At 35.4% G+C, this 16,625-nt stretch overlaps 1 protein-coding gene across 5 annotated transcripts in view; it reads right to left on the reverse strand.

The window, feature by feature from the left end:
- Nucleotides 1–16,625, reverse strand: part of LOC135687316 (DNA-dependent protein kinase catalytic subunit) — a 97,943-nt gene that overhangs the window by 23,078 nt on the left and 58,240 nt on the right. For all 5 annotated transcript variants that reach the window (XM_065203845.2, XM_065203847.2, XM_065203844.2 and 2 more), the window contains 26 exons: nucleotides 15,752–15,965; nucleotides 15,169–15,304; nucleotides 14,929–15,021; nucleotides 14,641–14,708; nucleotides 14,115–14,217; nucleotides 13,555–13,682; nucleotides 13,019–13,226; nucleotides 12,353–12,528; nucleotides 11,766–11,934; nucleotides 11,065–11,130; nucleotides 10,140–10,227; nucleotides 9,863–9,951; nucleotides 9,553–9,636; nucleotides 9,326–9,451; nucleotides 8,662–8,781; nucleotides 7,960–8,103; nucleotides 5,388–5,539; nucleotides 4,812–4,943; nucleotides 3,989–4,100; nucleotides 3,540–3,661; nucleotides 2,968–3,126; nucleotides 2,241–2,414; nucleotides 1,763–1,864; nucleotides 1,292–1,400; nucleotides 804–908; nucleotides 230–439 (listed from right to left, as the gene is read on the reverse strand). In XM_065203845.2, coding sequence (XP_065059917.2) covers nucleotides 230–439; nucleotides 804–908; nucleotides 1,292–1,400; nucleotides 1,763–1,864; nucleotides 2,241–2,414; nucleotides 2,968–3,126; nucleotides 3,540–3,661; nucleotides 3,989–4,100; nucleotides 4,812–4,943; nucleotides 5,388–5,539; nucleotides 7,960–8,103; nucleotides 8,662–8,781; nucleotides 9,326–9,451; nucleotides 9,553–9,636; nucleotides 9,863–9,951; nucleotides 10,140–10,227; nucleotides 11,065–11,130; nucleotides 11,766–11,934; nucleotides 12,353–12,528; nucleotides 13,019–13,226; nucleotides 13,555–13,682; nucleotides 14,115–14,217; nucleotides 14,641–14,708; nucleotides 14,929–15,021; nucleotides 15,169–15,304; nucleotides 15,752–15,965 — 3,389 coding nt within the window. The remainder of the gene's footprint in view (nucleotides 1–229; nucleotides 440–803; nucleotides 909–1,291; nucleotides 1,401–1,762; nucleotides 1,865–2,240; nucleotides 2,415–2,967; nucleotides 3,127–3,539; nucleotides 3,662–3,988; nucleotides 4,101–4,811; nucleotides 4,944–5,387; nucleotides 5,540–7,959; nucleotides 8,104–8,661; nucleotides 8,782–9,325; nucleotides 9,452–9,552; nucleotides 9,637–9,862; nucleotides 9,952–10,139; nucleotides 10,228–11,064; nucleotides 11,131–11,765; nucleotides 11,935–12,352; nucleotides 12,529–13,018; nucleotides 13,227–13,554; nucleotides 13,683–14,114; nucleotides 14,218–14,640; nucleotides 14,709–14,928; nucleotides 15,022–15,168; nucleotides 15,305–15,751; nucleotides 15,966–16,625) is intronic.

Here is a 16,625-nt window from a genome sequence, read left to right on the forward strand (position 1 = left end):
AAAACGGTTGGGGTTTTATTTATGGCCGTCTTTGCGATTGGCGCACCGACAGCCCAAAACTAAATGGTTCAAATGATGAGAGAACACCACCTTCAGTCTTATGATTGACAATGGTAAAACATTCTGAGGACCATCCTACCCTTATTTGCTAATGGTTTTTGTTTAGTAACCTGGAACAAATATTAAGCTCATTAATAAATAATTATGCAATCACAATAAGCAGTCTTACCTGAAAGCTCGGATTCATCCAGTTTCCAGTGTCACCCTGGTCTTGAGTTGGAGTAAACTCAAGATTCTGTTGCGTTTCTCGTATCATTCCAACGGACACGCTATCTGCCTCTTGAAGCTGGGAAAACGGCTGACTTTGGGTCTGAGAAGCAGCAAATAAAGGCGTCATTGCTATTTTTTGTCTTTGCCAAGAGAAGTTCACGTGGTAATCCTGTAAAAATAGAGAAAATGAGGATAAAAAAACAATGATGCAGGAGGTGATGTGAATGATGAGTAGATATCAATTAGAATTTTAAGATTTTAAAGGACTATAATCCACTACTATTCAATTACATGTTACTTGAGCAGAAGATCTCTAATTCGGTTGATATCTTGGCCTAGGTTTCTTTAGATCCACAAAATAGAACAATGATGGCAGTATGGGCTTCTATGCAGTGGTAACGTTGTGAGATTTTGCCATCTGACTTGACGCTAGGTTATTGTTAAGGAGTCTTTGATTTGCAAACACTCTTTAACAGCATTTCACCACAACATTTAGGGTTTGCATAGAAAAATAAGTCGATCTTGCTCCTTACCTGAAACCTCTTTGAAGAATCCAGGGGATCGCTAAACAATGGCAGGTTGTAGTCAGGACTAAGAGAAGTTAATTGCAGGAGAAGGTTTGTTGAGTAGCTTAAAAACTGAAATGAAAAACAGGGATAATTTGAGTATGAAACTCTATACCATTAATTCTATTTTGATTACCAATATTTAAATAAGCATTATACGAAAAAACATTAATATTAGACGAGAAATAAAAATTTTGATAAGTCGGTTGCTTTTTCTTGGCAATTTTCTTCATTATTAATCAACACATTCATAAAAACATGTTTCCTTGTTAACATACGAATACCCCGTTAGAAATATCAATTCTACAAAAATAAGGCAAAAGAAAGAGAAACAGAAAAGGTTATGAAAACTTCAAACTTGTAAGTAATTATGTAATAGAAAGACGTTAAGAATACAAATTCTAGCAGAACGTATCTTAGCAGAAGATTTAAACAAATTACGTTCATTATACTACCTCCTTCTCTGTTTTTGTTGAGTACAAGGCCCTGAGGATTTCAATAAATCTTTCAATCGTAGATTTCGGAAGTCGTGTTTCATGCCGCCAGAAATTGAGAACTTTAAGGCTGCAAAGAAGAAAATGTTAAAAATAAAAGCACTGCAAATCATCCTCTCCCGCCTGGAAAGTGCACGGAACTAGAAGGGTCTGAGAAAATTAACGAGGATTACACATTTAATAGCTTCTTGATAACAAGTATAGCTGTCAAGGATCAACTGATTACTGCCAGGAAGAAAAAACCGAGAATAGAAACAATATAACAAGAAGAGACATTTCTTTTTGTTTTTCAAGCGAGTAACGTAAAAAATCACATTTTCAGAAAGGTAAGCGGCAGAAAAGAGACAAGAAGTAAATGGTACTTAGAGCCATGTTTGAATGATGTCGCGTTTATCTAAAAACCTTTGCATGGTTTTTGCAAAAATTGGTCACCTTATTTCTGTGTTATTATCATTTATTCCAATAAGCAGTGTCTCTTTGCTTATTTTCAAAAGCTCGATAGCAGTATTGTCTTCCATTGTTTGCTCATCAGCCCTGAAAATAAAATAAAACGAATCTCTAAAACTCTTATATTCAAGCTTCATAGCTCACGTATCGCTGTCATCTTTCTCTTAAAAATTTTTTTTAAGAGACAATCCAATTATTATCAACATGATGTATTGATGACTACTTTGTGTAGTTTCTCTACAATACCAGGTACTCAAATATTACGTGATTATTCAATATAAATGAAGGATGTAATCGAAGAGAGGCTTTGAAAATCAACAGATGAGTCGGTTAGAAGCAGTCGACATTTGCTATAACTGGTATTGCCAGTGACGTTGTGTTGTGATCTACTCAACGAAAATTACATAGCAAAGGGACATCTAGGATGCATTTCGTTCGATGAAAAAATAATTAAACACTTTACCTGTAGGTATCGTAGATCCATATGAATGTATCATACATCTTTTGCCTCAACGTGACACTGTTACAAGATCTATATTTCGTAATAGAATCAGCAAGTGGCAAGATCTCTTCTGCGTTTAGGTACTTTAATAGGCCGTTGAAAGCAGCCAAGGAGGCCAGCTGAATGCCTTCGTCCCTGCAAAAGCAGTTAAAATATATAACAGATCGCAAGAATGATTTAATAGCAAAATTATGTTGCAAAATTGCTAAGACCTCTAAGAGTCTTGATCACCTCTATCCGTCCTCTCATGGAGCCCCAGCTTTCATTATTACCTCTATATGGGTAACTGATTAATGCAAGAGAAGGTGGCAAAATGGGTGCAGCTTTTCGCATTTGGTTGTGGTGAGAATGTGCAAAAGGAGGCTATCACACAGGCAGTAGAGCAGACGAGAGACTGAAACACGTAAGATTTCAAAACTAAGTGCTCGCGAGGGTATGTGCATTGACTGGTGCAGTCCCTATTCTTAATACAATGACCTAAAGAAAGCACAAGACCTCACTGATGATCAATTTCATGATAGAAGCAGATAACGTAGAGCTTGCTTTAATATAATTGTAAATGGCAGAGAGTCGAAGGAAGTTCCTAAACGTTCATAAGTGAAAGTTTTCGGCATAGGAACGATGCATTAAAACGCATTTAAAAGCAACCAAGTTATGAGAGAAAGTTGACAGCAAAGAAACAACTCGCCTGTGATTGAGAGCCGATACAAGGCCTTTGTTTTTCAGTTCGATAAAAATATCATGAGGTTCTTCAGCATGCTCCACTCGTGAGGCCAGAATCTCCAAACATTGCTGCTTTAGAATACCATGAAGCGATGGAAGAACGTAGAGCAACTTAACAATAAATCTGTAAAAAACAACACAAGTTAAATGAGATTAACAATCGTATATTATTAATTCGAGCTACATAAACGAGATTTGGACAGATAAAGTTGACGAGAAAATTAGGCCTTTTAGTGTATTTATTGACGAGCTATAAGCCTTTAAGCGTATATTTCTTACAAAAGAGATAATTTTAGAACAATAACTGGAAAAAATAACCCAGAAAAGAACATTTTTGAATGTAAAGCTTGCAAGAAAAATCCCTGAGCTACAATGGGAAAAAGATAGCTAGTTTTGTAGATATAATACTTAAAATCATATCCACAGTTATGGGCAAGGTCAATAGCAACACAAAAGCTACGTCGGCCCTATATTGTTAATAGAATTTACAATGGGCAAAGAAAAAGTTAGTCTAAACCTGAAGTATAAGCAACGTACTTGTCCACAATGATGGGATAATTCAGGTGCACTCGATATAAACACAAGATAAATCTGTCTGGACGCGCTGTTTGCAGGTCAAAAAGGCTTTCGTACGCTTTCTTAAACAACGGACAATCAAGCTAGAAAAAAGTTGGATTCATGCATCATTTCATGACTTATTAAGTCTACATGTACAGTCTACATGAACTACATATAAATATATATGTATTTATATCGTTAATGCCGAAAGGGTCGTATCTAGATACGAAACAACAAGGACTGGTGTCTAGCACTCTACCCACTAGACCACTTCACATTTGTATATTTATAACAATCTCTAGGTTTGCCATAGAACAAAGGTATTAGCATCGAAAAAAAGGGTTAGAAAAAATACCCCGTTAAAAAAACCAATAAATAGACAACAAAGGTCAAGATCTTAAGAAAAGTATATGTTTCAAAATACTCACGAAGTCCTTGTTACTACCAGTTAATTTCATTGACAGACCTATGACTTCAGCCGCCGATGCAAAAACATCTTTGTATTTGAATTTGACATTCTGTGTCAAGGCTGTGTAGTATCTAGAAGTGATATGGAAATAATTTGCATCAAAAGATGACATGGAAAAATTTCTTGAAGCAAAAACTTTGAGTGCTTATCAATTAAAGTAAACGCTGAATAAAACTTCAGTCAGCCAGCCTGTTAGAACATGATCCTATAGATGGTAATAGGGGTCGCAGGCTATATGCTAGCAGTGTTTTATGTAATCATTTACAGTTGCCTGATGTTTACATTAAGCTTGAAATTCAGAGTTGCAACTTGGAACCGCCCTGCTCTACACACAAAAGCATGCACAACTCTGTCTATGCGGCATCACGGCATCGACAAAGATAAAAAAGACCCGTAATCAGTAATTCTTATCACTCATTGAGTAACATGGAAGGAGATCTGCATGTAAGATCTGTACGTCGCACCTGTTTTCATGGGTCTAAAAGTCAGAACAAAACAAAATCGTTTGGAAAATGCTATCCTTTTCATGAAAAAACAGCAACTGAAAAAATAGCTATAGAAAAACCTGCATAAAAGCACAGCTCAAAACAAATGCTATTCAATCGTCTTTTGTTACAAATGATACAAAAATTTCAATTACTTGCATAGACTATATTTTTTGCTTTAATCTATTAATATACATACAAGCATATTAAACAAGCTTTAGGAGAGGACTTTTGGTATAGTATAACACACTATAAACAGCACATATGTATTAATCATCATAGAAAAAAATCGCTTACTGGTCTTCATCCACGCCACAGCCAGGAAGATAAGGAGGAAAACCATTTGTGATCAACACACCAAGAAGTTGGATACCAGTCATGTTGTCCTTTGTGTTTTTGTCTTCACAAGTAAAATGCTCGTAGACCAGTCTATAAAATTTTTGCATATTTTCATTAGCTGGTAACAAAACAAGCAAATATTATTTTAAGGAGAGTTGTTTATCTCTTATGAATTTAAATTAGGATTTCTAACAGTTGTCACTTCGACCACGTTTAAGGAAATTGGTCTTGAATATGCAAAATGGCCATGAAAAGTAAAACGATTGTAATACAACAGCAATTGTAGAATCTTACAAGATGTGCCTTACATTTTTATAAAATGCCATACATTAAGTTGGTTAATCTGTTGCTTGATACATGTTTCTTTCCTGACCTTGTAAGACAGTCAACTAGATAAATGCGAGGAAAAGATATCATAAAGGAAAAGGTACTGAGTCTAGAGTAAAGTAAACTGTTCCAACGAGAATCTGTTGCAATATCTAAAAAATCTGTAGAAATATTTTGTTATAGACAGCGAAGCTCAGCGGTACTTACTTATATGGTACAGTAAGACGCTCCTTCCAGACGCTAGTAAGGGTTTTAATCACTTGCAAGTTGTTTTTCAGAACTGCCCGATTATTGTGATGACAATTCTTAACCATGTAATCAAGCAAGCTACTGGCCAGGATTTGACCGACAGGTGTATCCTAAAAAGGCATAAGTCTTACCTTAGGATAAACAAATGATTAAAAAGAGGTCGATGGAGAGCAATGACCAGCTAAAGGAAGCATTTTCATCTATTTAGTTCATAAATGGCAGCAAAAAATAGATGCCTGAAGCTAATCTTTAATTTCATATAAAGCTTTTATGTTTTCTGTTCCTTACGCCCACTCATTGAAAACTCCTGTAAACATCATTACTCTTTCAGCGACTTATGTTTATATAGTGCAGTCGCTTAGAGGTTGAATTGTGCATTTTATGATACAAGCATGAAACTTGGTACAAGTACACAATTTGACATGGCGAATATGATGAGATGCAGACCTAACTTCAAAAACGCCCCAAAAAGCTAGTTCTAGACTGGGGTACCTGTACCCACTGTTTTGGGTCTTCCTCTGTATCTTTTAAAATATACAAGTTATATACCTAAAATTTTATTTTCTGGCGTAAGTTGCAGGCTCAATAAGATGAGATGCAGACCCCACTGCAAAACCACCTCAAAAGCTATTTTTAGACTAGTGAACCTGTACCCACTCCTCTATTTGGTCCTCCATATCTTTCAACGACGCAAGTTTGTTAAACCCTCAACTTTGTTTTTTGGCGTAATTTGACATGCCAAATAACATTCTGTAGAAAATTCTGTAGAAATCGCCGTCCATAAAATAGGCCTGCTTTGGTTGCGAAATTTTGATACATTTCGGAAACTTCATTGTCTAATCACGTACGTAGCAATATAATATCGAAACAAATATCTAATCTTACCCATAAGAAATGTAATGTGATCCATAAGGTAGCCCACAATGACAAGGCATCTTAACTTTTCAAGCCACGCTGGTTCTCCTAGTGTTCAAGGCAACTTACTTAATATTTGATTACAGCGTTTTGTATCTAATTTTGTTTATTATTTCATTAAGCTTAGCCTCAGTACCTATCTACAGGGGTCTGTCTTAAAAGTTATAAAGCGAAACTGCATCGATTTTCCTCTCTCAGTTGCATTTCTTCTTTCCCTTTGTAAATATTTGTCTGGAAAAATTGTCCGTTTCGATTTAAAATAGCAGCCAAGAGAACATGAACAATCGACAATAACGGCATTACACCAACATGTTTACGATTTTCAGTTTCTTAGTACCCTGTGGAATCCTTGATTCAATCGGCTCTCAACTGCCAAGGTGCTTTTGATTGGCTTGCAATTTTCAGGGCCTTTCTTGATTGGCTTGCAACCCTTGATGTTGCTCCCATTCAACTTCTAGGATTTCATTGTTGCTGCGTATGGGGCTAAGGAACTTTAGGTTCGGAAATGATGGGCAAAAGCCACGGAAACTCCAATGACGTTGTTTTAGTGGCTCATCATCTTTGTCACCCCACAAGGAATATCGCTATTGAACATCAATTTCAGGGGGGGGGGGGCAGAAATTGCAGAAGATGAAGCTGTCATTGCTTGATGAAACTTTCACCAATGGAAAAAATACAAGTTCCATATTACGGAAATATGGAAACTGATTATCAAACTTTATTACAGAAATTACAAGAATCTGATCCAGTCCCAACCGTCTAGATCCACCCCTGAATGTTTTAAAGGAAACCACTGGCCTTTGCGAAATCAGTATCATTATGCAACGTGCTAACTGTGGCATTTTCGCTTCTCGAATCACTTTTCATTTTAACTAATGCAAACAAACCTGTATCATGAAAGCCTTTATGGGACCCATCCTAGAAAGCCCAAACGCTTTGGGGCTCTTAGGAGTTGCTCGAGCCCCAACCTACGTCGGTTACGCCACTGGTCAGCAGCACTTCATAGAGCAACGAAAGCTCCGTTAACCTCAGGAAAATTCTTCCAAACAGAGTTTGCCTCTTCCACGAAATTTAGAAACTGTGTAAAAGCCAATAAAATTGTTTAATCAAGTAACCATTTTTTTATTTTGTCATCCGTTTTGTTTGCGACTGTTCCATGCCCTGAACTGGAAATACTCTTCACGTAGACAAACATTCTACCATCAGATTCTTCGTTATTACAAAGCTTCTGGGGGCGTTTTAGGGACATCTTATCTTACTCAGAACAGCATCTCAAATTCCGCCAGAAAACCATGTTTTGGGTTTCTAACTTGCATAGTTTTAAAGATATGGAGTAATGCCCAAATGAGGACTGGGCACAGGTACCCCAATCTAAAAATTGCTTTTTGGGGTGTTTTTGAAGCTGGATCTGCATTTAATATTATCTACCATGTCAAATAGTGTACTTGTACCTAATCCTATGGTTGTATCATAAAATGCACAATTCGTTCTATTTTTGAGGTTACACATCTGTTATCTAATTTCCCATCGAAGACGTGGATACAACGTATTATACAGTATGTTACTTGTATAAATACGGAGCAATTTAATGGTTATCAAAACACAAAGAACTTGCCTCTGGAATACAGGTGCTTGACCAGGATAACATCACCACGACTATGTCAATCACAAAATAATTAAGACAAGCTCCCTTGATCTCACCACTAATTAGAAATTTTACGATCACTGGAAACCAAAATTTTCCATAGGGCTCAAAAACCTGCAAACAGATAGTGAGAAGTCTTACAAGCATGAGAAATGTACGCATTTTCGCGACTGGTAAACAGTTACAGTATCCAAGAATGACTCAGTGGTTAGGGTCGCGGGTTCGAGACCCTGACATGATCAAGTATTCACCCAGAGAGAGGGGAGTCGCAAGCTCTCTACAATTCCAGACATATTAATCATGAGGTATGATCATATCGAGAAGAAGGTGCTCGATAAGCATAGCTTTTCAGTGTCCTAAAACTACTCTCAGACGCTAGGCAGAAACAAACAGATAACAGCTACAGTTCACGTGGAAACATTTCATTTCAGGCAATCAAGGATTGGCTTATGACTGATGTTTAATGGCTTTAAAAAATTAAGCGTAAAAATTGATTTGAGACGCCTTGAAACATCCTTGAAATTTAGATTCGTAGTATGCTTTTCCTTATTCATCCCAGTCATCATAATCAAAGGGTAAAGGTTAGTTAATTGAAGTATGGCCTAATGATACCGAGAAGATTGTAACGCGTAGAAGCTTGCAACAAACTTGAAATAGAATGAAATATCTTGCCTTGGGTTCGTTGATGATAAGCTTCAAAATAAACAACTTCACATTTGTGCTAGCGTCTGCAGAATTCATCTTTTTCTCGAGACATTTCATCCACGATGGCATATCTTGCCCCTCTGTACCCTTTACGTAGAAGACGATAAATGAACGTGGATATAATTACTGAAAAATACACAATAAAAGCTCTTATATATCTAATTGCATAAAATAATAAAATATTCAAATATCATTTGTTGCTTTGATGCACAAACAAGATAATTGAAACAGTAAAAAAATATATTTAATTCCTAAGGTTTTGAAATAATAAACTTCAGCAATTACGACTCTACAATGAAATTTTCTTAAACATAAAAATTTTTTATGTTACAATAACCAGATGACCAAAGCTATATAACTTTATTATCATCACTTCTACTGGTGGAGTTCGACATTCTTCTCTAATTTCGTGGGTCTTTCTTTGAGAATTATGTTTATGAATTACTCTGTTGAGTTACTTTGGATTTACAGTTACTTTGAGGATAATCCGCACAGTCTTCTCACTTTGAGGACTACTTCCGTCAGCAGTCTAAGTTTAGCAGCAGTATATTTGGTCATTACAACACAAGAGGAATATACAACGTTACAAATCTGCTTTTCAACAAAAACAAGGCAAAAAGTGACAGCTTACTTCAGCAGGATGACTGTAGACTCCGGAGTCCCTCATATGCTTCAAAAGTGACACTAGAACCGGCATGCATTCATTCTTATTAATTTCATCCATTTCCAAAACCTCTTCCGGTCCAGTAGAAAATTCCTTGAAAAATAGCCAAAATTTACTCTACCATTGTTGAAAAGGCTTGTTTGCGAAAGTAAATGAACCATTATTAATAATAAAAATGATACACTTATACGTACATCTGCACCCTCTTCTGTTGAGTTTTTTCGGTGGCTCATTGATTGAGATCTTAAAAATTCTGCACTGGTGGCAGTTGAATATGCCTAGAAGCAACGCAAAGAAAGTCAGCTAAAGCCGTCCAATGCATATTTGGATAATGCGAGAATAGATGAATTTGACATAAGATTAAAAAAGGTGTAGAAGGAAGGAATTCATATTAACAAAGAAGAAAAAGGTAGAGCTATTGAACTGGATTTAGATAATAAATAACGAACGACAGAAACTTGAATAGAATGCAAAACAAACTTTCGAATAAAAAAACTGAAATACCTGTATCGGTGTTGAAAAGTCAAACTGGCTTAGTTCTTGGCTCAGGCTACTGTTCATTAAATACTGAGATGAAAGATAAGGCATGATGCCTAAAACGAAACAAAAGCATAGTTGATTAGAAAGAAAAGGGTTTAACGAAAAGTGCCTTGATATCCAAGAGGAAAGTAACAGACTAACAATAGTCTCAAAAATATATTCTTTCTAAGTAGAAAATAAATGCAACACCTCAAGGAAACAAAAGATGCCAAAGAAAATGAGGTTTTAAAAAGGGGAGCACCTCTTTCCTCGAAGTCATCGCCAATGTTCTCATTTGTCGTTTGTTTTCGCCTGATCATCTGCAGCTGTCTCTTTCGCGCGAATGGAACCTAATGGGGGCAAAAATGCTGCAGTGATAACATTGCTATAAGCCATTTGCATAAATATTAATTTGTGAAAATGAAAACCTAAATGTTTACTTGTATTCAATTAAACGTTAATGAAAAAATACATAAACACAACGAAAAGGCTGTAGTAATCTCCTGTCTTTGAATCCATTCTTCCAATAAGCCCCTTCCAAAGCAAAGTCTTGAAATAGGTGCCACCCTCCGATTCTCGTTCAATAGGTGATAAAGTTTGTCAGCGTACGAATAGACCTGATTTAGTGTAAAAAAATTCTTATCGAGCTCTGCCTTTACATGCTCCAGTTTGCTTCGAAAAAATTATACAGGTTTAAGTATTTACAACTGAAAGAATTGGCCTTCTTGTCAGAGTTCAAAGCCTCGTAGTAGACAAAATGTCAAAAAGAAGACAAAACTAGTTTTTATTTTCTAGTTTTTACATTGGTTTCCTAGTTTCTAAACTCCTTTTTTAAAAAGCCCCAAATCAAAATTATATCCCTCCCCTTTAGGCCCTCCTCTAGAGCTTTATATAATATAAAATGAATAAAATGAGAACTTAAGGTCCGTTATGAAAAACTTACGATGATTATTCAAATTTCTGTAAATTAAAATATGACTTTGCATAAAAAAGATCTCAAGACGACAAGGAATTTTAAGAAATGAATTATCATTACAAAAAGGTAAAGGAGAAGAGATATATTTGCATAATGGTAAATGAAACTCATTTTAATCATCCATTCAAGCTAAGAGAGCGGAGTTTTGTTTTATTGAATACCGACAAATTTGAATATATTTCAAGAAAACAAACTTTTGAACATTACTGACTGTTTGCTCAGCCTCAAAACTGTACTCTTTCTCGTTATCAATGATATTTTCCCAAAGCATTTGTCCCTGAGCAGGATAAGAAACGATACATTACATTCAAAAACTAATTCAGCAACACAAAGAAAGCATTATAAAATGTGCTTCAAATAATCTGTTGCATAAATCGTCACTGTTTGAAACAAAATAAAAATGACACGAAAAAAAGCAATAATGTTGAAAAAATTCACCGAAAACTTTCAAAATACAAGTTTAAAAAAATGACAAATATTGAAATTTAAACCTGTATGCAAAACTAAAGTAACGAAAGTAACACAATATAAATAAGCAATTTTGAAATATAACAGACTATATTATATATAACAGATTATAATATAATATATAATGTTATTCTATTTAGAAATAGCAACTTATTTCATTGTCCTTGATTCAAAAAAATGATTTTTAAAAATTTGTCAGTCATTCTTGCTGGTTGGATAACAGCGTCGACTTGTTAAGATACTTAATATTAAAAGATACGTAAACAATTGGACACTTAATATTAAAATAAAACCAAAAAAGAATGAAAATTACTTTGACAATTAGGTAGATATTATTAAATGACAAGAGCTGAGAATTGATCATCTTAGCCTATGGCTAAGAAAGTTGCATAGGAGTCCCACATAACATAGTCAAATATACTAGTAAATAAAAAGAGGTTTTACTTTAATAGGGTTCTCCGTAAAAAGAAGGCCAGTGTATAATTGCACTTCTGTTTGCGTGTTGGCAATAACAGCACAAAGAGCGTTTTGCGCGGCACAATGATACTGTCTGCGGAGGTCTTTGAGCATAGTTTCCCCTCTACAGTCTTCACTTCTTGCTGCGTGCGCGGCTCTAAGAGGCGAAACATGACAGATTTTTCAAGCTATTTAACGCATTTCGTCAGCCAGTATATCGTAGAGAGCCGACTATCATAGCTTCAAACAATATTCCGCTACTTTTTACGCAGAATTCTTTGAACATCGGTTGGCTCTTCGGATTAATATATGATTATAATATATATATATATAACGTTGGCTCAAGACCCTTTACCGTCCTAATATTAACAGTAATTTTGCAGCTTTTTCATCTTTTACATCTGTAATTGATAGTTGAATAAAGTGCCTCAAACTGCGTATATTGGAATATAAACGATATTGATGGAAAGGCAATCACTAGGAAGCCTAAGTAATCCGAAGAACAGAAACATTTAGGAAAATTATGTAGTATTGTGAATTTTATAAATAACAACCCAGATTCTCTTTTGGCTTACTTTGTAACTGCTTTTGTTAGCTCTTTGCCTGATTCAGTCGCTGGGGCATACGATTTTACAATTTCTGAGTTTTTTGACATCAGCTCATCTTTAGGTAGCAAAACAAATAAGGACTGAATTATTTTGAAACAACATATCTTTGTGACAAGCTGTGCCTCGAACACGGACTCTGGGAGCTAAAAAGATACAGAAAGATATAATTATATCTTGGCAAAAAGTGCAATTTTTATCAGATATAGATAAAGATGGAAGGTTTGTTGAGTTTCTGAACTCCTTGCGATTGATTTATCAATGCTAGAAATTCTTTGCATGCTGCATATGGTAAATGAAAAGAGCAATTAACGCAGCATATGGCCTGTGCGAAAGGCTTTGTTCTTCATGCTATCTTCATAACTTCATTCCTAGCGCCAAAGGCAATTGACGTTTTTTCATCACTGGATGCCGAAGAGAGAGTGAGTGCTAGGAAGGGAATCTTGTTACGTAATCTTTCAAGTCATAAATTACTATACACAAAAGCAGAGCTCTAAGTAGCCCCTTGTCGAAAATGAGGTAAATCACAGACGTACCTGAATTATGAACCTACATTCAAAATTTTCATTCTGTAAAAAAATAAATCAAGAAAGAATCAAAGTTACAGGCTGAACGAGATACGAGTTTAAGTCCTACCTTTATGAGCTTGCTTTCAATTTTCTCCATAATGGCTTTTATGTTCCCTTTAAAAAATGCTTTCACCACACTGACTTCAACATTTCGGATCGCCAAAAACAAAACACGATCCATGACACCTCTGCGAATACTGTTTGGATATTTCTCTGCGTCTAACATCACGTTGAAACACAAATTCAATGAATGTTCTGCCTCTTTCCTGTTCAGTCTAAATAAAAAAATACGCATTGACGTTACTGCATATTTAAGAGACATAACATTGAACTGCATAAAATAAACATAGTTAATGCAATCATGAAAGTTACATCGCTTTGCATATATTAAAGCACAAGGGGTTTCATGGAGGGATAGGCATTCTATCTTCAAAAAGCTCAATGCAGTCTAAAATTTCGAAGACCAAATTTTGGAATCTACCAATGAGATATGGATAGGGAAATGATTGACTTATCCGTATCAAAAAAACCAAAACTAGATGAAGATTTTTTCTGCAAGATAACTAAGTAGTAAAATGTGAAAAATTCTGCAAAATGACATACCTTTCAAAATACATTTTCAGAGATGGTGAAATGATTTTGTCAGTGACATCATCTGTTTCACGAACCGTTATTGCAAGAAGTGTGTCCAGTAGGACATGGCTGGATGAGGCAATAAGGCTTCTGAAAAGCTAAATTTGTAAAAACATGGTTAAGACCAAAATCATGGTTAAGACTTTTTAAGGCCGGTTTCCACTTGAGAGAAACCTTCAAAGATTGGTATGTTTTTTTATCCAGGCAAAGGAAAATTCGCTAGCGAAATGTGAAAGTTGAAAGGAGTTTGCTAATTAGCTCAAATGGAAACTGGCCTTTAAAGAGGGCAAGAAATTGGCCAACAAGCCATCTAATAAATTTATGTAGAACTGATTTTTAAGAACAAAGACTCTGAAGTGCGAAATACTAAAAAAATTGGAGCCGGACGTTGTGGCTTATTTCTCACTATATTGTAGCGATGAAGCCCTAAAGCGAATTCAACAAAGATACATTCTAGCTCCCTTGCTTTATTTCATACTAATATTTCAATGATCGTAAGATATACAATGTCATTGAGGTTATCAATTTACCTTCTGCAAACAGCCAATATACTCCCCATACTTTGCCCCACCTTTTTTCAAGTCATCAGAGCACAGGGGAAAGAATGTCGCCATAAATCGTTTTAATGCGTCGCTAAAACGATAGAATCTTGCAATAAACAAGGACAATTAGACAAAGTAACAAGTGACTTGCTACGCAACAAGTATAGTCTTAAAGGACGTTATCTTTTTGATAATCAATCTTGGAATGTCAAATATGGATCCTCTCTAATGCCTCATTAAAGGATACAAGAGAGATAAAAACATTGCGAAATATTTTGAAAGGCTCAGAATTGTGATGAACAGAAAAAAGCGAAAATCAGGAATGAGAAAGAAAGGAAAGCCGGGGAAGAAAGCAGTGAAGAAATGAGAAATATTTTTGTACTTAAAATATTCAAAGGAAAAAGGGTGGCGAAAAAGAAAAAACGAAAAAAGTAAAGAAAAGCGGAGAAAAAGGAAAAAAGGAAACGAAAATATACGAAAGGTGATATTGGTTGACACTGTATTCAAATGGTACCTCACGATAGATCTTTTGTCCTCATCAAGACCCTCTAAAAGCTGTGGCAACAATTCAAACATTTGTCCCTGAAAAGTATTCATATCAGTGTTTAGATAGGCAATAATCAAGCATACAAATATTTTTTGATTTTACAATGTTTCATGACATGGAATTTCCTTAATACTGCCAGTTGATATACCCGGGTCTCACATATATTAGAAAGCATTGCGATACAAAATGTTCCTTTTGATACTTATGAATGTTAGGAAATGGTTCAATAGAGACATGAGCGTTACGCTATAGTACCTTAAAAGCCAGTCCCGTGTTTGTGTCGGACAGTAACTGCAAAAAGCAGGCCAAAGTGGGAGAAGCATTGGAGCCTGACGATCGAAGAGTTTCCTACAATACATAAAGACAAGGAGCATTAGCAACCGAGCAACAGAGTTTGATAACAAAATTGAGAGTGGAGCTCATCAAAGAAAAGTAAGAGTTCGTTTGACTGCAAGAAAATTATTATAATAGCAAAGCTACAAAATAAAGCTATACTTGAGGGTTGATGATCAACAGACATCTAAGAAGAGCTAAGACTGCAACTTTTCGTTCAATGGTCGAATCGGATCTCCACCATGTGCATATATTCATCCAGTTCACAAGTACTTCATTAAAAACCGAGGCAGCATCACTAGAAAAACGAAATTATAAGCGATCACATGTGGGATTTTCATCATGATAATAAAGAATAAACCAGACAGGCTTTTTTAAAGGTTATTCAAAATTTGATCACTGAGAAAAAAATCAATTCGACTTTGGTGGTTCTTCTTTAATAAACAATTATTATTATTTTCATGCACCATGTAATAGGAAATCAGTAAGATACCTACATTTTTAGTATATCAATAGTTTTTTTAACCTTTCAGCACGACACAGGACGTCATAGGTCAAAATTAAAAGTTTTCTTTAGTTCCTAGAGGGTGGCGATAGTGGAGATAGCGACAGCTTTGTCTATATTTATACAATAAAAAGATCCATATATTTGTAAAATGGCTGAATTAATTTCAATTTCGATTTCTTTGTGGAATAGTGACGCTAATTCATGGAGAAAATAGCTAAGAACATGCAAAATTTGCACCTTTTTAAGGCTTTCTGCTCTCCTCTCTTTTTCATATCCCTGGAAACGTGTTCCACGATCCCTTGCAAAATGACAGGCAAGTTTTGATGGCTAGGCTGTCCTCTCGTGATGAGATGAGAAACAAAAGATGCATTTCCATGAGTGATGTATTCGTTGACAACAGATCTAAATAGCCCGTAGAAAACAACACCTCTTGGAGAAAGATTCACAGTAGCTGAAAATAAAAAGAATGCATAAAAAAGACTACTGGTAAGTAGTCATTCAAGAATAAATCTTATGACTACAAATTGGGCATTCAATGAAAAATTTGTTTAATAATATTCTAAATCAAAACTTTCTTTGGAATATAACCAACAGCCATGGATCCGTGCATAAAAAATCTATCAGAGGGCAGATACATGAGCCGGATTTACCTTAGATTCGTTAGGGTTTTGCATATCTAGACATATTAAAAGGTTTAGATACTTTATGATTACATTGTTCAATATTGTGACGTCATTGCTTAGCCATTCTAAAAAACAGCTTTGCTTACACAAGGTGCTCTGCTAATATAAAGTGAATTAGCACATGATCCAATCAGAAATTCAGAGTGTTTTCTTGTGATATTAATGATTGCTTGTGGTTGAAGTATACCGTAAAAGCTCTATTAATATTGAATTATTAATAATCCCCCCTCTCTAAAAAGCCTTCTCTCTAGGATTGAAAAAGAAATAATAGAGCTTTTACGGTATTTATCAAAACCACAGCTTCCATATGTGTAAATGTAACTAAAATCCGGATTTCCCATGACTTCTAAACAACTTTTGACAATAGTTTGTCTCTAACAACATGGCTACCCTGACAGGTTAAAATTCTTAATAGAACTCTGATGGGA

This window comes from Rhopilema esculentum, chromosome 20, assembly GCF_057945365.1.
Source record: "Rhopilema esculentum isolate cy_ngs chromosome 20, ASM5794536v1, whole genome shotgun sequence".
In the NCBI taxonomy this organism is placed as follows: Eukaryota; Metazoa; Cnidaria; class Scyphozoa; order Rhizostomeae; family Rhizostomatidae; genus Rhopilema; species Rhopilema esculentum.